At 42.8% G+C, this 24373-nt stretch overlaps 1 protein-coding gene across 2 annotated transcripts in view; it reads left to right on the top strand.

Moving 5' to 3' along the window:
* The window catches only part of LOC311230459 (casein kinase II subunit alpha), a 38519-nt gene extending 17949 nt beyond the window's left edge, over nucleotides 1-20570 (top strand). For both annotated transcript variants that reach the window (XM_084316747.1, XM_084316748.1), the window contains exons 6-13: nucleotides 6892-6951; nucleotides 7324-7407; nucleotides 8709-8819; nucleotides 9550-9651; nucleotides 10518-10618; nucleotides 15655-15803; nucleotides 16020-16109; nucleotides 19208-20570. In XM_084316747.1, the coding sequence (XP_084172873.1) occupies nucleotides 6892-6951; nucleotides 7324-7407; nucleotides 8709-8819; nucleotides 9550-9651; nucleotides 10518-10618; nucleotides 15655-15803; nucleotides 16020-16109; nucleotides 19208-19320 (810 nt within the window). In that variant the 3' untranslated portion in view covers nucleotides 19321-20570. The remainder of the gene's footprint in view (nucleotides 1-6891; nucleotides 6952-7323; nucleotides 7408-8708; nucleotides 8820-9549; nucleotides 9652-10517; nucleotides 10619-15654; nucleotides 15804-16019; nucleotides 16110-19207) is intronic.
* Nucleotides 20571-24373: the final 3803 nt, after the last annotated feature.

Below are 24373 nucleotides of genomic sequence, written 5' to 3'. Positions count from 1 at the left end.
CTACTGCTAGCCGGCTAGATGACGTTAAGACAGAACTTTAGTTCAATGGGACATTTAGTTTTGAACAGAGAACTAATGTCAGCTAACGCAAGCTAACGGAGGTATGAACATGGACTACTAGACTTTCTGGATCATTTGTTGATATCAGGAGCTATCAGTAGCTAGCCGGCTAAATACCGTTAGACAATGCCTACTAAACGTGAATAGTTGACTGGGTAATTTTGTTTAAACAGTAACGATAGCTAGGTAGCTAACGTTAGCTCAGGTCGAATGTACTACAGACTCGAGCAGGGGAGCCTCCTCTCAGTCCTCAGTGTTTACAAACTCTACACGGGGGCGAGCGGGGCTAGGGAGGAGGAGCAGCGGCAGTTTGCAGGTCGTGTGTGTCTGAGACAGACAGACCGCCCCAACAGGTCCACGGAGGACGCCATAGCCCATGTGCTGCACACAGCAGCATCACACCTGGACAAGAGGCAGGGGAACTATGTGAGAATGCTATTCATCGACTACAGCTCGGCATTCAATACCATAGTCCCCTCCATACTCATAGCCAAGCTCAGGGACCTGGGCTTGAACTATGACCTCTGCCAGTGGGTCTTGGACTTCCTGACGGCAGACCCCAGGTGGTGAGAGCAGGCAACTGCACCTCCTCATCATCACCCTCAACATAGGGGCCCCCCAGGGCAGTGTTCTGAGTCCCCTCCTCTACTCCCTGTACACACACGACTGTGTGGCTCAGCGGAGTAGCAATACAATCATCAAATTGGCTGACGACACAGTGGTGGTGGGCCTGATCTCTGCCAACGACGAGAGGGCCTACCTGGAAGAGGTCAAGGTCCTGGCGGGATGGTGCCAGGAAAACAGCCTCTCCCTGAACGTCAGCAAAACAAAGGAGATGATTGTGGACTTCAGGAGGTCGGGGGTCAAGGACTACAGCCCCCTCAGCATCGAGGGGGCACCGGTTGAGAGAGTCAACAGCTTGACATGGACCACACACATTGACAGTGTTGTGAAGAAGGCACGACAACGCCTCTACTTCCTCAGGCGCCTAAGGAAGTTCCAAGTCAGTCAGAAGATCCTTAAGAACTTCTACTCATGTACAATAGAGAGCATCCTGACTGGCAACATCACCTCCTGGTTTGGGAATAGCACTGCACAAGACGAAGCAGTCTACAAAGAGTGACACGTTCAGCCGAACGCACAATTGGAGGGGGGCTCCCCACCCTCCAGAACATTTACAACAAGCGTTGCAGGGGCAAGGCTAAGAGAATCATTAAAGACTCCAGTCACCCGAACAACTGCCTCTTTGAACTGCTGCGGTCAGGCAAGCGATACCGGAGTCTCAAGGCGAGCACAGAAAGACTCAGAAGAAGCTTCTATCCCCAGGCCATCAGGCTGCTAAACGAACAATGAACACTACACAACAACAACCATCAAACGCACATAGCACACACATCCACACGCACACACTCACTTTAAACAAACACACTGTAGCACCCACTCCACACACTTTATAGCACACACCCACTTTAAACACACTGTAGCACCCACTCCCCACACTTTATATTTATTGATGAAGGATTGCACTACAACTCGTACACCTTACTGTAAATTGTACCTAAATTGTACCTCATCCCATTTCTGCTTTGCACTATATAGTACTGTACATTAGTACACTGCATAGTATTGTATATTATATGGTAACTCAGTTACGTCTATTCTGCATCGAACATTGTACATATGTCTATACTGAACACTGTGACCTCATTTTCTACTTCTAAATTACATGCTATACTATGTTATTTGATACTATCTTGTCTAGCACAGTCTCTGGAGCGTAACAGTAAGAAGCATTTTGTATGAAAGTATTCTGTACTTCTGTATGACAACTATTAAAGAAACTTGAGTGAGACCTTCGCTTGATCGGTTTCCGCGATCGGCGAATATGACTCATTATCGGAATTCACAGATTGCATATTTATACTGAGTATCGGCCGATAGCGATCGGTGGCCGATCGATCGGGGCATCCCTACTCTTAGTCTTGGGGGTGGACTAATGGTATAACAAGTACCTCATTGCTCTTGGGGGTGGACTAATGGTAGAGTTCTTCTTATACATTGCTCAATCAAACAGTGTCTTCCAGGACACATGTGACTCTGTGATGGACATGCTATGTCTTTTGTGCCAGAATGTAATTTATCGTCTGGTTCTATACTCAATCACTGGTAGTCTGGTACATTATACGGCTGTCCCCTCTTAGTCTATTAGATGGCCGATTGGGTGTCAGTTGACCAAGACTTTGCTAGTCAACTGTCAGGCAGTTTGGTCTCAGTTGATCAAGACTTTACAAATTTTAAATCAACAAATCGTATTAGTTGACTTGAGAATTTAGTAGAGGACAGTCCTGGTACATTCCCCACAAGTCAAAATGGACAATGCTGTCTCAGTTCATGTTGATATTGGTCATGTATGAGAGGCATTATACCAGTGCCTACACAAGTCTGAAAGTATGATTTGAGTAAGTTCCATGTCTTTTAAGTTTGGGAATTGCCCGGCGGCTAAGTGGCGCAGTGGGCAAGGCGCTCGCCACTAACGCAGGAGATGCTGGGTTCGAGCCCAGTTCTCGGCGTTGCTACCAGCTTGGCTGGTCGTTCATACTAATACAATTGGCAGTATTAGGGGGTGGGGGATCGGACTTTGTGGACAGCGACTCCTACAGGTCGGTTGGTGCGCCTGCGCAGCAGAATCGGGAAGCAACGGGGGCGGCGTGTCCCTCCCACGCAGACCCTCGCCGCTGAGAGATCGCGCTGTGCAGGTGAAAAGATGCGACGGCTGCCTCCTCGTGTACCAGAGGGGACGCGTGATGCAAGACTTGGTCCACATTGCAGCCGACCAGTGGGAGGCATGGTCTAACAACGTTCGAGACAGGGGAGGGGTAGAATTTGACAATACGAAATTGGGGAAGGGAGAAAAATGGGGGAAAAAGTAGATACAAAAAAAAATTGGGAATTGCCCTAAAAAGGTATGTAAATATATTTTACAAAGCCATTGCATGCACATGCAGCTAAACAAATTTTTTTGTAGACGTTCACAGAAAGGTATGAAACAATATACCGGTACGTTGTATTTTATGGCAATAATGTTTAGGTTTGTTCGACCCGTGAGATATAATCACGATAACCACGGCTATCTAGTGTAGTTTTATGAAATTTCGACGTCCATCGAAAGCCCTGGGTCTCCTCTTTCTTAGGACTACAACGATTTCATGACGTCATTTCCTCGCATCTCAATCATTCGGTTTCCAATGCAATGCGCTGAGATAAACTCATATTTACAGGGTTCCCACGGTACCTGGAAAACATTGAAAACATGGGATTCATTTTTTCACTTTCCAGGTATGGAAAGGCATGGAAACTGAGCAAAAGTGACCAATTACATGGAAATACAAACAGTTGTCCTGGAAAATTTTATTGGATGATGTGTAATAAAATTTAACTATTGAGCACAGAATTAACATGAGTTTATAAAAACCCTTTACATTTGAACAGCTTTTACTGTAGATAGAAATGGATGATCCCATGTTGTAGAGCATGCTCTTGGCATCCTATATGGTATATTGGATGTTGGAATTTGATGCAGGCAACTTGGTGAGCCAAGGGAGCCTTGGCATCTACAGTGAAACTTGAGTGAAACTTCTTATGAAAGTTTATCCTCAAATGTAAGTAGCTGTGTTTTAACTGTGTGGTAAACCTGGGTTTATCAACATTAGTTAGTAAGCAGTGCAATCTTGCTAACTAGCTAGCCAACGTTAGCTCTCATAACGAGCCAGTTAGCCAGCGCCAGGTACAGTAGCTAGCCAACGTTAGCTCTCATAACGAGCCAGTTAGCCAGCGCCAGGTACAGTAGCTAGCCAACGTTAGCTCTCATAATGAGCCAGTTAGCCAGCGCCAGGTACAGTAGCTACCAACGTTAGCTCTCATAACGAGGCAGTTAGCCAGCGCCAGGTACAGTAGCTACCAACGTTAGCTCTCATAACGAGCCAGTTAGCCAGCGCCAGGTACAGTAGCTAGCCAATGTTAGCTCTCATAACGAGCCAGTTAGCCAGCGCCAGGTACAGTAGCTAGCCAACGTTAGCTCTCATAACGAGCCAGTTAGCCAGCGCCAGGTACAGTAGCTAGCCAACGTTAGCTCTCATAACTAGCCAGTTAGCCAGCGCCAGGTACAGTAGCTACCAACGTTAGCTCTCATAACGATAGCCAGTTAGCCAGCGCCGGGTACAGTAGCTAGCCAACGTTAGCTCTCATAACGAGCCAGTTAGCCAGGAAGAGAAGAGGCCGCGAAGATGGAAGAGGAGGATGACAGAGGAAAAGGGAGAACAGTGGAGAAGAGTTGAGAAGACAGGAGCGGACACGAGGGGAGGTGTGGAGAGAAGAGGACAGGATGAGATGGGAGAGGAGTGGAAGAGAGAACATATATCAATCCCAGTGCTCATGTGTTCCAGTTCAATAAATTGCTGTTCATCTACAGCTTGTTGCATTATTTCATGCATTGATATTATCAATAAGACATAATCTCTAAGCATTTACAATGTAGACTTGACTGGCACATCTTTTAAATCAAGTAAGTAGTCAGGTGTCCTAGGGGGTTGTGTGTGTGAGGGGAGGGGGGCGCGGATGAGGGCGGAAAACTTCAGGGGCCTATAGATCATCACTTAATATGGTACCTGGAAAATCAGGAGGTAGTATGGAAAAAATGTCAAGGCAAGCGTGGGAACCCTGATTTAGCTAATTACTAGGGCTGTACCGAATGTCATTTTTTAACATTCGAAGCTTCGATTGAAGTATTCGAACGAAGCTTTGAATGTCTATAAAAAAAAAATTACTTGCAATTTTTTTTTACTAAATCCTCAATTTGAATAAAGTGATTAATCGGATTAAATTAGTATTTTTCTTTTATTAAATCAACGTTCTTTAATGAATATAACTAATCGGTTTTGTCAACATAAATAATCCAATAAGGGCACGGTTGGTATGAAAGTGATGGTGACGACTTATAGTATAATATTATAATATTAGTGTAGCCTAATCTTTAACTGCAACTGTGAAGAAAACCCCCATTGGTTTAAACAGATTGAATAGACAAAAAAATATATATATTACATTTTATTGTTTTATGTTTTTAGAATTCGAATGTCAACATTATGATCGAAGCTTCGAAGCATTCGGTACAGCCCTACTAATTACACTTAAAATCATTGGTAAACAAACGTAGTGCTGAAAATATTAGGGGTGGGACGATACATCGATCCAGATCGATATATCGATCTATTATCAATAATCAAATAGGATCGATGCAACGTAAAAAGATCGATTCATATTGCGATACTCTTATTTTGAAAATCCCGTGAGTCATATCCGCCGGCGCCCAGTATTGTGAAACTCGGCACAATTGTGTTTACAGCACAGCAGCGCTACAGAGCGTCTATTTTGCGACCAGATATAAGTCTGTGCAGTTTTTTCCCCGCAACGGGTCAAATGCATCTAACATGCTTTGCATCGTCGCCATTCCTTTATGCCCACGTCGCGTTAAATATCTAAATGAACTAAGCTAAGCTAACTAAGCTAAGCAGCTAACCGTGAGAGGAGAGGGGAAGGAGGAGGGGTGGGGGCAGTCTACCTTTCTGTGGGGGACTGGGGGAGGGGCATTCTGTGTGTGTCTGTGTGTTACTGAGGATGGACAGATAATGTTGATATTTAAACATGAATACATAATAAATGTATTCATGATCATCATGCAACATAAAACAATTGTAGGAAGTTTGGGAGAGGAAGGGGTTTTAGCCCTAGTTGCACTTTTGTTGCAACCCCAGTTATCCCAATAGTTCCCCCAAACGTAGGTCTGTTATGTTAAGCTAAGAAATCTGCTAAGAAGTATATTATTTATTATTATTTTATTTCATTGGGTTTTTAGCCCTAGTTGCACTTTGGTTGCAACCCCAGTTATCCCATTAGTTCCCCCAAACTTAGGTACCGGTATGTTATGTTAAGCTAAGAAGTCTGCTAAGAAGCATAATTATTTAATTTCATTGGGTTTTTAGCCCTAGTTGCACTTTTGTTGCAACCCCAGTTATCCCATTAGTTCCCCCAAACGTAGGTATGTTAAGCTAAGAAGTCTGCTAAGAAGCATAATTATTTAATTTCATTGGGTTTTTAGCCATAAAAACATAAATCATAGTAGTTACAAATTTTGGGTCGTGAGGCTAGACCAGTTGAGAACCACTGGTGTAGTGTATATAATAATAATAATAATATAATCTATAATTATAGCTTGGCTATATGAATACATTTTAATGCATAAAGAATAACATTTAATCGTGACATCCAAATAAGTATTGAATCTAAATATGTGTATTGTTACACCCCTACCAAAAAGTTTTTTGAATTAAAAAAGAAATGTGACAAGAGCCTCTGCCTTTTCAAGCAATACACTTTTGTAATGTCAAGCCCATGCTGTTTTGGAACCAACCTCCTACCCCTAGTTCTCATAATTATTGTTTCAGTTGCTTTATGGAAGACTTTCAGAACTCATTGTATTGACTACTCGGATGTATTGACTACATGTTTATGGTCTGCTACCCTTTAGAATGTAACCATGGATCGGGACTTCATGAGTATAACTACGATTTAGGATTGAGACCTCTGATGATGTTACCAGGTCCACATTGTGATAAAATGGGGTTGTCCAGGGCTAGGTTATGATCTTTGTAATCTTTGATTAGCTCTTTGTAATTGAGTCAGCGGGTCCTCCAGGGTTAGATCACAACCTTGATGTCTTTATAATGGCATACGACATAACCATTGAAAGGCTAATGCATTTGTTTGCATCTCCAGCAACTCTACCAGACCCTGACTGATTATGACATCCGATTCTACATGCACGAGATCCTCAAGGTGAGTTTGTCCGTGCTGTGTTTCATATATCTGCACAGCAACGTCCCAGTCATCTGTAAACTGTTGGATAAACTACTGAAGGACTGTAGATTACCGAACTAGTCCTTGGAATACATGTATGAAACTGCTCCCCAATACTTTAATGTCTTCAGATACAACAATGATTTTATTCTTTTGAGAAAGGCTCCTGTTGTGTCTTCATTTAGTGGGTACACATACCAGGGCCCATGTTTAGCCTTCCACATATTTGTGTGTCATCTTGTAGACGACATGTTTTTTGTGTTGTCTGGTGGCTTTATTGGGTTACTCCAGAGGAGAGGCTGCCTTGTCTCTAGTGGCTGATGCTGGAGGCATTTTCTCCTCTGTCTGTAGGCGCTGGATTACTGCCACAGCATGGGGATCATGCACAGGGATGTGAAGCCACATAACGTCATGATTGATCATGAACACCGCAAGGTGAGTCTTTACGACCAACGCAGTGGAATCACAATCATTTTCACCCTGGGTTGCCTAAGATATTCATAATGTTGAAATTGACCATGAGTATTATTATAACGATAGCTCTTTTTAGTTCTGCCTTTTGACAACTTAACCTTTTTTCACTTTTACTTGGTTCATTATCTCCTGTGCTCAGTAGATTGTTCTCTTTTGATGGGACTGGATGTACAGCTAATGGTGAATACGACAACTCTTAAAATGTAAATTGTTAACTCATTCCCCGCCAACAACGCTTATACTCGTTATTGGCCGCCAATCGCCAACAACTATACTCGTTATTTGATCGTTTTCTTTTATTCGATATTTCTATTCATTACAGGCCCACTGACTCAGGGTTAACATTGGGAATTGCATTGAGAATGCCTAGGTGCAATACCAGCCACATCACGCTAGACGGCGGTATCGAGCACCCTTTCTACCCTTGTATCTTTCTCTGTGGGACAGCCCTAGGTCTCGGGTTACATTTTTCCTTGTCGGGCAAGACGAACGGTTCTGCCGGTTACATTGAAGCGCTTCAAATATCTCCGATCCATATGTTGTGGTGAATTATGCCGTTGAGCAAATGGACATTGGATATACCAGATGGTGATCAACAATTGGAATATTCTTTTTGGATTACTCCCGGCCACAGGTAAGGGCGATCTGACGTCAATTTTAGCTTGATCCTGCAATGCTTTCATACTGATCGGGCTGATAACCATTTTTAGTGTTCAATGCGAATGCCGTTACTGACGAATCAAATAATCAGAAACGACCCCCCCCCCCCCCCCCCCCCCCCCCCCCCCTTCTTTCATGCATTCATGATGGAACATAATACCTATAATGTGGATTTGATTCCGGAACAATAGCGGGTTCAGGCAAGAAACGGGAACGTCTACAATGGAATCGACGTATACTGCCATAACTAAGCATTTCATGAATTACCCTAGACCGCTCTAACACCATACTTATATTCACCACGGTATAACACGGGAACGTATGGATGGAAAAATTATCTCTTTTTTGCATCTTCACTGGAAGAAACTCGATGTCAAATGGACTATAGTATTGTATCCATGGCTGGAATATAGATTTAGCTCTACAAACAAGGTGACTAACTCCCATTGTTTACAGCGTGGCAGTAGCTACCACAGGTTAAGGCTAATAGCTGGCAGCCAATGAGTTAATGACTAAATGTTAATTGTAATGCCAATAAAATGCATGTATGGGGAAACTGGTTTCAAGTGTTCAACTCACTAACGGTCTTCCTGTGTCTGCAGCTGCGTCTTATTGACTGGGGCCTGGCTGAGTTCTACCACCCTGGACAGGAGTACAACGTCAGGGTGGCCTCGCGTTACTTCAAAGGACCAGAGCTCCTGGTGGACTACCAGGTATGGTCTCTGGTGGCGTGTGGGTGTTTTTATGTGCTGTAAAACCACATGCCAGAGACTGTGTGATTGATGTGCTCAATAAGCCCTCTGTCCTCAACCCATTGTTACAACTTCCTCACTCAATATCGAGGGATAATGTCACCTGTGATTTCAACAATGTTGAGTCCCACGTGTAATTGAACGGAATGCTAATAGGAGGGAGACAAAATGGACACCCGATGATGGTTGCAGACGGGCATTATGAAATCACATAAAGACGAGATACTTTGAATCTGAGTCCCCTGTACAATGTACACAGGAAAACATTTTAAATGAAAGGTTAAAAGTACAATGCAGAGAATATTAAGGGAAGCAACATTTGTGATTGGTGGATGGAGAAAAGAGGGCAGTGTTTTAGATGGTTCAGTTTGATCATTCCCAGGTCTGAACAGGTCATTCCCAGGTCTGAACGGGTCATTCCCAGCTCTGAACGGGTCATTCCCAGCTCTGAACGGGTCATTCCCAGGTGTGAATGGGTCATTCCCAGGTGTGAACGGGTCATTCCCAGGTGTGAACGGGTCATTCCCAGCTCTGAAGGGGTCATTCCCAGGTCTGAACAGGTTTTGGGGTTGTACTAAAAGTATGGGAAGATGATATTATTGAGCATCGATACCAGTGACTCCACATTTTGTGTGACCTGACTCTGCCCACCAGTGACGTGTGGTCAGTTTATTCCGTCTGTGTGTTTCAGATGTATGACTACAGTCTGGACATGTGGAGCTTGGGCTGCATGCTGGCTAGTATGATCTTCAGGAAGGAGCCCTTCTTCCATGGCCACGACAACTATGACCAGGTGAGCATATGCTAGTTTATGTCCACTTACATTACTTACTGAAGGTTGACAGGTTTGTCAAGAAAAAAAAGATGCAGATGTTTAACAAGCCATGTTACAAGTTACATTCGTGCTTTCTTTCCCCTTTTATGTATATAGGACAAGAAAAGTCAGTTCTTCTAGGATACAGCCAGGATGGGAAACACTTTTTTTTTGCTTTTCCTGCCAAAGTGGCAGAAGAAGTCAGTTTGAATTTTTACTAGCTGAAATGGATGCTGAAATAAAAATGACCTCCCATAGATTTCAAGATCACCTGTCAAGTGGCTGGTGTAACTGACATACTTACCAGCCACCAACCAAAAATGTACCGGCATGTACCATGCTATTAATTCCCCCACCCTGTATACAACCCACAAAGAGGAACACATACACACACACGCATATTTGCTCTAATATTATTATAAACAGTATATCAAATTGTATAAACATTCTAAGAATGGTTAGAATGTGAAACATTGCAATAGCTGCTGCTTGTGCTGAAGCAGATATCTGGCAGACATGCCTCCATTAAGTTCTATATGAGGCAGGGATGGGCATTGATTTCAAAATTATTCCTATAGTCGTTAAATTATATATATATTTTTAAGCGTAAGTCTTAACAGCTGGGAGAAAAGAGAGATTAATAAAGATTCTTTTAAATTAGTAATCAAATAGTTCCCAGTGAGTATCGAATAGTAATTGTGTGAAATTTGCCCATCCCTAATATAAGGCGACTCGTTTATTCACACAATCCTCCAATGTAGAGCTGCTGCAACTGTTTAAATCACACCATATGACTAATCTGTCAAAATAATAACCTTGTGGCCTTTCCCTCCATTCCTCTGCAGTTGGTGAGAATAGCCAAAGTGCTGGGCACTGAAGACCTGTACGACTACATTGACAAGTACAACATCGAGCTGGAACCTCGCTTCAATGACATCCTTGGAAGGTGGGGGTGCTCATACAATCACCATAGAAGAGACATGCAGTACAAAAGTATTGGATAACTAATCAAGAAAAGAGGGTGGGGTTTGAGATGGATAACTAATTGAGGTATCTCAAACCCCTCTTTTCTTGATCCTGGGAAGCAAGAGTTGTGATTCGACGATTAATAAAAGAGGGCAGGGTTTGAGATTGGTCAATTGCATCAACTCAAAACTTGGTACCGTGACTTGTTAGACTTACTTGAGCTGCAAAGTCATAGTTGTATCACATGTGTCCCAAGCTCTCCAAAGACTAACTGCAATTCAAGCACTCTGCAAACTCCCAACATTTTAGAACAATGGGCCTCATTCAACAATACTCTCTTATGGGGCGGCTACGTGGTGCAGTCTGCAAGGCGCTCACCACGAATACTGGAGACGCTGGGTTCGCCTGTTTGAGCCCAGCGCTCCACATTGCTTTCAGTTTAGCTGGTCGTCCGTACTAATGCACATTGGCAGTATTAGGGGGTGGGAAACTGATGGGTGGGGATCGGGCGTTGTGGACAGCGACTCCTACAAGTCGGTTGGTGCACCTGCGCAGTAGAATCAGGAAGCGATGGGGGTGGCGCCCCTCCAAAGCACAGACCCCTGACGCTGAAAGATCGCGCCGCGCAGGTGGAAAGATGCGACTGCTGTTGCCTCGAGTATCGGAGGGGACTCGTGCTATGTATGACTTAGTCCACATTGCAGCCGGCTTGTTGGAGGCAAGAAACAGCGTTCGAGACAGGGGAGGGTTGAATTGGATGATATGAAATTGGGATGGGAGAAAAATAGAAAATGGGAGAAAAGTGGATAAAAAAAAACAATACTCTTATTATTTTTCTTATATTCTTGCTTACCTGTCTGTTAACACATTGAGAGCCACGCCCCTATGCCCAGATAACCCCTTCCGTGCCAGTGCTTTAGTCAATGGGAGGTTGGGGATATTTGCGAACGCTTAAACTATATCTTAAATTATGGCTATGGGTCTAAAACACCCCTCGCTTATCAATGACTTGCTTGCAGTCAACATGTACGAAACTGATTGTTTTTTCATTGGTACATTTCCGTTTGATACCGTTTTGAATAAGAGTATAGTTTCGGAGAGTGCTAGTAATTTGAGAGAAATTCCGCGATAATAGCCCTTTAGTGGAATACACAAAACACATTGTCATTTTTCGGCTGTTTTATGAATCGTTTTAAAATAAACGCTAGATTATCGATAGTATATGTGTACTTATGCACGCTAGAGAAGCGGGCTGAAAAATCGATTATCTATGCCGTGCTTAGCGTTAACGTTACGCACACACACATGCACGTTGTGATCGCTGTGAAAAAAACATCTGATTAACCCAAAACTGGTAACATAGAGTCCTTACCTCACATCAGATGTTCTGCAAAAAGATTTATCCAATTCCTGATCGCCATTCCAAATATCGATCACATTTATTGATCCAACATTATACTCCGAAACAGATAATCTACGCTTCTTCCAGTCCCCTCAGTCAATGCAATAGTATCCAGATGCCTGCCCCAGAAGTAAAACGTGGACCAGAGTTATTTTTTCGATGCACTTTTTCAGCCAATCCAATCCAATGATGTGCAATACCATCCGGGAGACGATAGGTGAGGTATTTGCCCTTTTCGAGCTCAGAGCCATTCCCAATGACAACGTCAGGCTGGATGGATGAAAAATGAATGGATATTGCTAATAAAAGAAATAACGAGAAAAAAACGAGAACTTGTCATTGGCACTCAACGCATGGCGAGTTAAGATGACTAATCTTGTCGTTGGCACTCAATGTGTTAAGAGAACAATAAGAAAAGCCACCACCACATTTGGGTCAAAGGCAGTTGTTTATTTATTTTTTTACTGTTTGCATACGAGGTGGTCCACAAATGTTCTTGATAACAATCAGTGGTCCGCATAAACAAGAAGTTTGGGAACCACTGATATGTGTTCTATGCTACGTATACAGTACTGTATATCTCGTATGTCATAAATGTCATGATATATATCTGTATATCTGTATGTTGTGTATGTCAAATGTCATTATGAATTGAAAATGGGGGACCCTGATGTAAACAAGATGAAAGTCTTTCTCTGGTCTGCATCCCCTTAACAATTGTGTGTATTGAGCCGTACTGTATTGTACCCATTCTGCAATCTGTTTTTTTTTTTTATCCACTTTTTCTCCCATTTTCTATATTTTCTCCCATCCCAATTTCGTAACATCCAATTCAACCCTCCCCTGTCACGAACGCTGTTTCTTGCCTCCCACAAGCCGGCTGCAATGTGGACTAAGTCATACATAGCACAAGTCCCCTCCGGTACTTGAGGTAACAGCAGTCGCATCTTTTCACCTGCGCAGCTCGATCTCTCAGTGGCGAGGAGTAACGTGTGGGAGGCTCACGCTGCCCCCGACACTTCCTGATTCTACTGCGCAGGCGCACCAACCGACCTGTAGGAGTCGCTGTCCACAACGCCCGATCCCCACCCATCAGTTTCCCACCCCCTAATACGGCCAATGTGTATTAGTACGGACGACCAGCTAAACTGAAAGCAAATGTGGAGAGCTGGGCTCGAACAGGCACGCCCAGCGTCTCCAGATTTCGTGGTGAGCGCCTTGCCAACTACGCCACGTAGCCGCCCTCCATTCTGCAATCTGTTAATAAAATCTTCAATCAATCAATGGCCTGGGCGGCCAGAGCATAACTGTTCTAACACCAATATATAATCCATTTCAGACAGTATGAACGAATAATGGACTCTGTAAGCGCTCTGGGGTCACTGGGGTGTCATGAAGAGCGCTATATAAATCCAATCCATTATTATTATTATTATTATAATAAGTTATAATAATAATAATTATTATTATTGAAAGGTTCTGTATTTCTAAAGTCGTATTTGGGGGCAATTAACCAATGGTATGCTTTTTTTAAATTTTATTAAATTTTTTGGTACGATTTTCTTATATGGGTAAGAGTGCTCTTGACCACTCTTAGAATTTGGTCTTGCCTGAGAGAAAAGCAACAATAAGAAAACATTGCTGAATCCAGGTTCAAGTTCAAGTTTCTTTAATAGTTGTCATACAGAAGTACAGAATACTTATACAAAATGCTTCTTACTGTTACGCTCCAGAGACTGCTAGACAAGATAGTATGAAATAAAATAGTATAGCATGTAAAATAGAAGTACAAAAGGTCACAGTGTTCAGTATAGACATATGTACAATGTTCGATGCAGAATAGAAGTAACTGAGTTACCATACAATATACAATATTCTATGCAATGTACTAATATACAATACTATATAGTGCAGAGCAGAAATGGGATGAAGTACAATTTAGGTACAATTTACAGTAAGGTGTACGAGTTGTAGTGCAAATCCTTTACCAATAAATATAAAGTGTAAAGTGTGTTTAGGTGATCTAAAGTGTGTAGAGTGGGTGCTGCAGTGTGTTGTTTGTTTAAGTGAGCGGGTGTGTGTGCTGTGTGCATTTGATGGTTGAACAAAAGGTAAGAACAAAATAAGAAGAAATGCTAGTTAAGAACGAAATCTGTTCTTATATCGCTTCATGCATGAGGCCCAATGATACCTGAATTGCAAAGTCCTGTTCTCACATATGCTCCAGTGCATAGATGGCCATCATGCTCTAATTTTTTTTTGATCCACTTTTCTCCCATTTTCTATTTTTCTCCCATCCCAATTTCGTATCATCCAATTCAACCCTCCCCTGTCTCGAACGCTGTTTCTTGCCTCCCACAAGCCGGCCGCAATGTGGACTAAGTCATACATAGCACGAGTCCCCTCCGATACTCGAGGTAACAGCAGTCTCATCTTTTCACCTGCGCGGCGCGATCTTTCAGCGTCAGGGGTCTGCGCTTTGGAGGGGCGCCGCCCCCATCGCTTCCTCATTCTACTGCGCAGGTGCACCAACCGACCTGTAGGAGTCGCTGTCCACAACGCCCGATCCCCACCCATCAGTTTCCCACCCCCTAATACTGCCAATGTGTATTAGTACGGACGACCAGCTAAACTGAAAGCAATGTGGAGCGCTGGGCTCGAACAGGCGAACCCAGCGTCTCCAGTATTCGTGGTGAGCGCCTTGCCCACTGCACCACGTAGCCGCCTATCATGCTCCCAATTTATAGTCATTTGTTGACAGTCTTGATGATAAAGTAAAAGATGGGACAGAGCAGCAGACCAGAGTTGCGCTCGCATCACCTCGAGCATGTCAACATCTGACAACTCTGGTTTCTCTGTAGTTGAGCTGGGCAAATGGAAATGTATTTATTTTATCTACAAGAATCAATTTGTATTACTAGCAGTTAGGGGTGTAACGATGCATCGATTAATCGAAATGCATCGATTCTAATGTGTTAGAATCGATGCATCGATTTGAATATGTTAGAATCAATTCAAATCTAAATTAATCAAAGAAATTTTTCATTTTTCTTTTGTGTATTGTTTTTATTAACTAGTCCATTCATGCTGAGTGAATCAGTTCCCCCAGCCACATTTGGGTATTCAAAAATCTTTGGGGAATTAACTGATAGAACATTTATCGAAAATGTATCGAATCGTGGTCAAATGAAGAGATTTCATGATGCATTGAATCGTTGCCTGAATAATCGTAATCGAAATTAATCGTTGTGAGGTCGCATCGTTACACCCCTACTAGCAGTGAAACTGGGTGTAATATGCTTTGGCGTTCTACAGAACATGTGGCTTAGAGCACCTTCTGTGTGTGTCCTCTAGGCTAGTGGTTCCCAATCCTCTCCTAAAGGCACCCCAGCCGTTCCATGTATTTGTTAAATTCCACCACCAGCACACCTGATTCAACTAATAAAGGGCTTGTTAAGTTGAATCAGGTGTGCTGGTGGTGGAATTGAACAAATACATGGAACGGCTGGGGTGCTTCGAGGAGAGGATTGGGAAGCACTGCTCTAGGCATCCTTAGAGCACCTTCTGTGTGTGTCCTCTAGGCATTCTTAGAGCACCTTCTTTGTCTCCTCTAGACATTCTCGCAAGCGGTGGGAGCGCTTCGTCCACAGCGAGAATCAGCACCTGGTCAGTCCAGAGGCCCTGGACTTCCTTGACAAACTGCTGCGCTACGACCATCAAGCCCGGCTGACCGCTCGAGAAGCCATGGACCACCCTTACTTCTGTAAGAACAAACACTACACTATATTACACATAGAACAATGAAGCCTGGCTGACCGCCTGCGAGGCCATGGACCACCCTTACCTCTATTTGCTGCTGACGCACAGGGAACACCTCACTCATTATTCACATTGGTACAAAAAAAATACTGTGAATAACACAACGTTGGTTCCAGTACTACACTGGTTAGAATAATGATAATATGCGTTTTACCCCCAGACCCTGTTGTTAAAGAGCAATCTCGCATGGCCGGATCAGCCAACATGCCCAGTGGAAACCCAGCTGTGAGCACAGCCAACATGATTGCTGGTGAGCTGCAGAATGGAGTTGACCTCTTATTGGGGAACGTGTTCTTTTTTTCTCTCTAAGATGGTGCTCGGAAATTCAATTCTAAATTTAAATTGACATTTTAAATTGAATAAGGTTCATGATCTCATAGTATTTGTTCTTGAGTAAGGGCGACAGTCTTCCAGAATGAAACCCATTTGTTTCCATCCTGGTGTACACCGTCTTGTCTAGGGTATAAATGTGATCGTTTCTGGGTAGGACTGTCATGAAATATTGATGTGTATCGATTATTGATCTGCAAATGGTTTTTATGGATAAATCAATTAATTAAGCTCCTAAGCACGAGCGGTCCGGTACGAGATTGATATCACGCCATAAATCGATCAATACAGAACGTATTAATTAACGTTGCATTTCTTTTTTCAAATGTAGCCAAGAGTGAAGACCCTAACCCTGTCAAAATAGCAAGTCAAAATTTATATTTTCAGCACTAAGTTTGTTTACCAATGATTTAAGTGTTCTTAATGAAATATGAGTTTCACTCAGCGTATCGAGTCGGAAAAAGGCGCATATTGACGCGAGGACTTGGCGCAACCTAACTTTTCATTTCATAAAACTACACTTCCCTACTCACGCCAGCCCCTATCAATCATCTGACTTCCAATGTGAAGCTTTTTTCTCTCGTTATTTTCGGGATCATATCTCACAGGTGGAACAAACCTGAACGCTATTGCCATAAAATAGAACGCAGTTAGTTGCTCTACCTTTCTGTGAACGTCTACAAAAAAAAAGAAATCTGGTAAAAAAAAAATGGCGGCGCAATTTACATTATAAAAAAGTAACTGTACTTACAGTAGATTTCATTCAGTTTTTGCTGCCCTGTCGGGGGCGCCTGGTGGTACTAAATCCAGATTGAATTCTGCCATTGGATAGAAGATTTGCCCCGATCCATAGATGTATGACTTAGCGATAATAAGGTAATTTATAGGGCTGATATTCTATATTCATATTCCAAATGGCAAAATTCAGTACTGCATCTACAAAACTCACTGTAAATCATCTGCCCTTTATTAATTTGCTTAGATCTTTTGTACGCTTGATCTGAGGAAATTTCTCATGTCTGGTCAATGTTAGCATGGTGTTATTCACCGTCAAAGATGAAAAAAGAAAAACAAAGAATTTATATTCTCATTTGGTTCATTATAATTTACTCAAGCCTAGTAACAGACACTATTTCTGACTCTGGGAATACAATCTCTGAGATCCATAGATGTCCCTAGATACAAATGGACCTTGTAGAAGTTAGTAAGTGGAGCAATCTTCCATTTATGTATTTTTAGGCAAATCTTCTGAAAATATGGCTAGGGCTTAAGAGGTTAACACACACAGCTGCATGAGCAAGCTGGGCACTGTTGTTAAAGGAACACAGCAACATTATAGGAAATGCGCTTACCGTCTTTTAAGAGGTTAAAACACACAGCTGCATGAGCAAGCTGGGCACTGTTGTTAAAGGAACACAGCAACATTATAGGAAATGCGCTTACTGTCTTTTCCAGAGTCCAACAAGAAGATAGATTTCTTTCCTCTGTGCGTTCAGTGGAAAGCTATCCGGCTGCAAGCTAGCCTAGCTTAGCACAAATGAATGGAAGCGGATATGGGCCACCATTTGTGCTAAGATAGGCTAGCTTGCAGCCCGATAGCGTGTTCTTTTAAAGGCCAACTTGCATGTTGTATTTTTGTTCAATAAACAGTGTGGACTAGGCCAACGGTGACTTTCATGAAGAAGGAAAAAAAAGTATTGAATTTGACCCAGTTTTAGCGTTTTTATCAAAAAAAATTATTTGCCCAACACAATCACCATGCACGTGGATATTTTAATCAATGGTTCATAACGTGCGCGTGTAATCGAAATGATGTCGTCACAACAGGTGCAGGGCACCAGGGGGCTCTGAGCTCTGGGAGTCACAGGCAGTAGTGGCAGGAACTGGAAGCAAGGAGCCTTCTTGTTACTTGTTACAGCAGGCAGAGAGCCTTGCTACTACTAGCCGAATGAAAATGTATCTGTTTCACCTAACAACACTGTTTCTCCGTGATCATAGCCATCCATCTCTAAAGCTAACCACTATTTGTAAAAGCCACAACCACGTTACCATATTTGTAATAATGTAAATCATTGTGTCGTTGTACATATTGTGTATACACCGTTAGAAGCTAACATAGCTTAGCTTGGTAGCTATTGTGCTAACAACATATCCCGACGTCCAGCTCGCTAGCCGGCATGAACGCCCGACCCAAAATGGTTCTCTCCTCTCTGTACACCCCCGTCCCCACAAGTACCCTGCCAGGGAGCCCATGTACACGACAACAGCAGCAGCCATAAGGTGATCGAGCCCGTAACGCTAGTGGGACACGATAGCTATGAGCTAACTAACGCTACAAGCTCAAACACCCTACAACCACCACTATTGTCGCGTCCACAAGCTCCCCGACAGAACACCCGCGAGGACAAAGGCACACAAAGAGGAGAGAACCACCCCAAATCGGGCACTCATGCTGGCCAACAAGCCAGACGCCGCAGCACGTTGTTAGCACAATAGTAGCCCACTCGGTGCATCACAGTCACTGACTGTGATGCACAGAGTGGGCCACCATTGATCAACATGCAGCGACGTGTAGCTTGCATGATGCGTGTGCAGTGCTTCGCCACACAGGTCTGAGAAGAGGACCTGCACATGATTTTACTCGTTCCCCAAACTCCTCTACATGCCCCGATCTAAAATGGTTCACGACAGTAGACATAATGCTAACGTTAGCCAGCGCCATATATCCAGTAGTACTATGACCCGGACGGGCATACGGCATACGTTTCCTGAAGTGACGTCACGGCCGTGCTAGCGTCTGATAAGCTTTTAGATTTGCTCGTGCATGTTATTCGTGCGTGGACCTTTTTAACCATTTCTGAGTGAAATTTCCGGCGTCAAATGGAAATAAATAAATAATTAAATTAGATACCAATGATGTAAACTACCCATAATTGCAGAGTAGGGTTTAACCTGCAAGTTGGCCTTTAAGGCTCCAGGTGGTTCCTTGTGGTTTATGAATGTTGTCCCCACCCCCAGGTATCTCTGCCTTGCCAGCCTCCACTGCCCTGGGTGCCCTCACAGGCTCGCCCGTCCTCTCCGCTGCTACCAACACCCTGAGCCCCCCTGTGCCCGCTGGCGCCCCTCAGTGATGCACCCTCTCCTTACACTCCCCCCACACCCAGCCACCCATCTCCAGAGGGGTGGGGGGGGGACACACCCAACAGGTGCTTCTCTACTAGTCCATGCCATCGCAAAACCCACATACTCAGTCTGACTGCTTCCTTGCCAGAAGAGGTCCAGGAATGGATTTTTGATATGCGGCCCGTTATTATCATGTTTTCTGTTTCTCAAATGTGATCTTTTTTAGTTTTTTCTTGTAATTGAAATGCTGTGGACTGCTACTGGATAGGTTTCATTCACTGTTTAAATGGTTTGTAATATGATCTCTCAGAAGTAGGGCTGCACGATTAATCGGAAAAAAAATCTCAACCTATGCGATCTCATTTCTAAATTATGACTTTTTTTAAATTTAATTTTATGTAAATTCTTATTTTTTTTACTTTACTTTTTTAAATGATGACTGAAAATAAATCATCATGATCTCTTAGAGAGAATCTTTTTTTCACATTTGAGCAAGAATCGTGCAGCCCTACTCAGAATTCACGCAAAGCTTTGTCCGTTCAGGTTCCTTCAATTTTTATTTAAATGTTTTTCTCAAAACGTGCTGCTTTCTTGTTCCTTCAACTACTTCAAGTCGCTTTCCTTGAATGACTTCAGGACGTTAACCAAAGTTTACTCAAACTGCACAGGGGTGGGGGCGACTGACCAAACTTTTACATTTTAGTTTTTCTTGGAAGAAGTCACAAATGGGAGAGAAGCTGTAAATGAAAGTTGGAAAATGTGGGTTTCTAGTGTCAAATGATGATCACAACTCTTAAATTAAATTATATCACCTATAGTCCACTAAAGTGCAGTTGCCGCTACACATCGTTTTTTTTTGTTTTGTTTTTGTGTGCGACGGGTTAAGTTGTGATCAATCATTTATTGACTAAACACTTAAATACTGAAGGAAGCAACTCAAATGTTTTCGTGCCAGAAGATCCTGGAATTGACCTATCTCAACCCCCGCCCCCTTTTGTTGATCCTCCTATCATAACCGTTGCTTTCCTCAGGACGAGGGATTTGATAGGTCAATTGTATGTTTCTGACCCTGCTGTACATAATGCATTTTTTATTTGAATTTTTTGTTGAAACCTCTGAAAATGCAAAGAATACAAGACATGTAATACATTGATCTGATAACAAAATTGTACGAGTCCCTACATCACTGTATATATTTTTACGTCCTTATGTAGAAGACTAGTATTTGAAAATATTTGTGTAAATAAACGTGTTTTATTTATCAGATCCATCTCTGTCCACAATCTTGTTATGGACTATGACCAGTGTTCTAACTCATCGTAAATTCCTTATCTTGTACACATCTGTAAGCATCAATGTAATTATGTATTTATAATCTAATGGCTATGATGATCAAAAGCATGCCAACATTTGCACACAAACAAGATACTTTATTAATAATGTTCAGTGACTGAACATATGCTACATAAAGTAATACTCAATATATTTGCACTCATACCCGATTGTGATACAGAAATGTAGTAGGAGCCGGATGGAGTACTTTGTTTTGATCCTGCCGTTAAGCAGCCATGTTGTCTTCAGTCAGGTGACCACTGCTGAGGTTGGAGACAGCCAGTCCCTCTAGTGGGGATTTATGGACGTTGCTTAATTGTAATCTCTTCTCGCCACAATCCGTGATATTGTACTATGCAAAACATTGGAAAATTATAACTTGAGGAAATCATGGGCCAGTACTTAAAACAATATTCCTACCTCATATTTTCAGCTAAATTGTGCCATAGTGAAACGATCAAAATATGGCTTTATATCGCTATGCACACATTCTAAATAAATTACCTCTACATAGTTACCATGTAGCTGTATATCCTAGGTAGGTCGTATTAGGGCTGGATCTCCAGTTGTAAGCAGAAGTTCAGGCACCCTTTGACTCCCATCTATTTAATTTAGTGTGACCATCCAAGGTTCCTGTTCAGTAGCTGATACCACAATGTGACCCCAGGGCCCAGATAAACTGCCCCAAGTGATCCCTCATTTGGTTTGCGAAATCTGTCCCGTCTAGTTTACTATAATACAGCTATGTGTGAGCGTGATACAATGGTGTATTTATCAACTATATATTTCTTTATCTTCACATTTGTTAATGCTGACTTCATACTTTTGATTTAGCAGTTAATTATTCTAAACGATGAACAATCATGGCCATTCTCAAAAAATATGCAAGCCAGCAAACAGTCACTGCCAAGGGAGAGTATAAACAAGGCTGACAAATAGGAGAAAATGCACCATCAGTGGTATTATCCTAATGAATGAGACTCCTCCCTAACGCATCCCTGTGGAGAACAGTAGATAAACATGTCTGATGATGTTTCTTCTCATACCGGCCAGTGTCAGCCAGAGCCTCTGGTGTCAGCAGCCTGGGACCCTCGAGGGACCGGTAACACAACTGAAAGATAAACAAATATATTCTACTAAACATGCATGCCTGGACCTATGTGTACGTTGCTACTTATGGCCAATACTAAAGTAAAATAAATCCTTAAAAATATATTTGTAACTATACAGTACATTCACAATATACAGCTTGCATACACAAGGTATGATGAGTAAAGATAGTGGGCACATGCTGCAATCAGGGCCGTCTCAAGGGGCGTGCGAGCAGTGCGGTCAGTGCGGTCGCACAGGGCCTCGCGAAAAAAAAAAATAGAATGTTAACACATTGCCTGCCAGGCATTGTACCCATCTAATGCCCCTCTCTGCCAGCGCTATAAGTCTATGGAGTGGCTCACCTTCTTTGCAGGGCTATAACTTTTTAAATTGTATTGCTATATTGACATTACTATGGCCCATTCAACATCGATTATCTATCGTTCAGGATGTGGGAACGTTATACTTTTTCATTCATACATTCAAAAATACCTTAGAATATAAGTGTTTTTCTTGTTTTCTGCAGTAATTCCTAGAACGTGAGTTATAGGCCTAAACGCATATATAGATTATCGATTGCTGTTTCCCCCCTATACACGCTATATTAAAAAATTTAACTGTATATGATCGGTATACGTTATGCTTCATCATGCATGGAGGAAAGGGGGGGGGGGGTCGTTTATAATTCCTTGATTGTCAGTAAATGCTTTATGTAGTATGGGTGATATATTGATCAGATCGGTTTGCTCACAAGGAAACTCACAATTGGGTTGAAAATAACATTAGTGTCCTCTTACCGTGCCCCAATGAGACTGGCGGTGAAAGATCCCAGGTATACTAGGCCGATCGCCTAGGTCCATTTCCGGTTTGTATGTCGCAATAAACGCCAAAATCATATCGATTATTAACACTTTGATTGCCTAAGGTTAAATTCATGATATACCATCCGTTGCCAGCTCTATTTAACATGGAGAAGTTCCCCTTCTTTGCAGGGCTATAACTTTTTAAATTCTATTGCTAGATTGCCATTATTAGGGCCCATTCAAGGTCCTATATGTATTGTTCATGGTGTAGCAACGTTAAACTTTTTCATTCACATATTCATACTAAAATATGATCTAAAGTATAAGTATGTTTTCATCTTTCTGCAGCTTTCTCCAGAACGTGATTTATAGCCCCAAATGCATTATATTGATGATGAAATACAGTTTGGTAGGAATCTGCAAGATACAAAATTTCAATTGGACGTACTTCTAGAAGTTTCTACGTATCATCTGATGTTGACCGGATGGGCGGGGGATCGTTTATAATTCCGTGGGCAATGTTATATCATTCATCTAATGTGGGTCAAATGTTCACCATAGCAGTTAGTGTCGAACACGGTAATATTACACGCTAAAACTCACCCCAGTCTCCGCGGGCCGTTGGGCGATCAGCGTGGGGTAGACAGTTTTCCATTATGGGATGTTGAAATACCCGGTCCATTTCCAGGTTGTATAATACTTATATACATCCAAATCATGTTGTTTTTTCGAGTTATTTGCAGCGATCGATGTTCACTGTGTGAAGACTGAGTCTCTCTAACATTAGCGAGTGCCCGGACCACATATGGAGTGAGTCCTGCCGGGTTAAAGGTAACATCCGTTTTTTCGATCTGCCGATCGGCCACCAGATGGCGGTCTTGAACCGCTAGAGGATTGAGAGGAGATCACACTTGTGTCTCAGGGCCCCGGAAAGGAAATATGATTCCGATCACAGATTTTTGAAATATTGATATCAAAGACGAGTTACGGCGTCTTCGGCAACTTGAGCATGGCGGGGAAGGACGCCTAAACTCGTCATTTGGCAACTAAAGTGTTAAGTTTAGAAAGCGATCCATTATGTACATTGTGTCTGTCGGGAACCTTGCAACGATATCTGACGGCCGGATGAATTTAATCGACGCACATCAGCCATATCCTGTTTGCCAGTGTAACTCGCCCGACCATCCACCAGGTGGCGGTATTGAGCCGTCGTTGCCGTCACCTATAGGGTCCAGCTGGAGCGTCGCGGGTGTATATATGAATTATGAATGACAATGGCGAAAAAATGAAATATTGATCTCAATAACGCTGTACAGCGAGGTCTGGCGCTCAACGCATGGCGGGCAATAACACTGAACAGCGTTTCCGGCGGTGGATGTGTTAACAATCACTTTCCATCACAGACCTAAAATCTAGTTTTTTTTTTTTAAACTTTGGCCATTCCCCTGGCTCTTTTTAGCGTTTATCGCATTTACTCTGGTCAAGAATGACCGACAGAAACAGGCTGAAGGGGTACAGATGGGGGGGAAGACACTCTGGGAAAGGCACGGCTGCAGTCCGGGATTCGAACTCGCTAAACACCAGATCCGTGACGAGCACGGTTGTCCCCGGCGCCGAAATAGCGCTCGAGGTACGTGGTGAGCTACTGGAGCTCCCCTAAAATCTAGTTTTGCTTACATGCTTATATATTTCACATTAGACACGTTTGTAGAATAGTGTTCCGGGCTCTGCAGCTCTGCAGATATACTATTGGTTTCATTCAATGACCCGTTTACTTTTTTGCAAAGCATCGTGGGAGGACTAACTAGGGGGAGCTGGTTGGCATCGGTCTGGT

The sequence above is a fragment of the Notolepis coatsorum genome (assembly GCF_963971535.1).
Source record: "Notolepis coatsorum genome assembly, chromosome: 6".
NCBI classification, from domain to species: domain Eukaryota; kingdom Metazoa; phylum Chordata; class Actinopteri; order Aulopiformes; family Paralepididae; genus Notolepis; species Notolepis coatsorum.
Note: the sequence above shows the minus strand (reverse complement) of the source record. Positions and strands in the feature narration are given on the sequence as shown.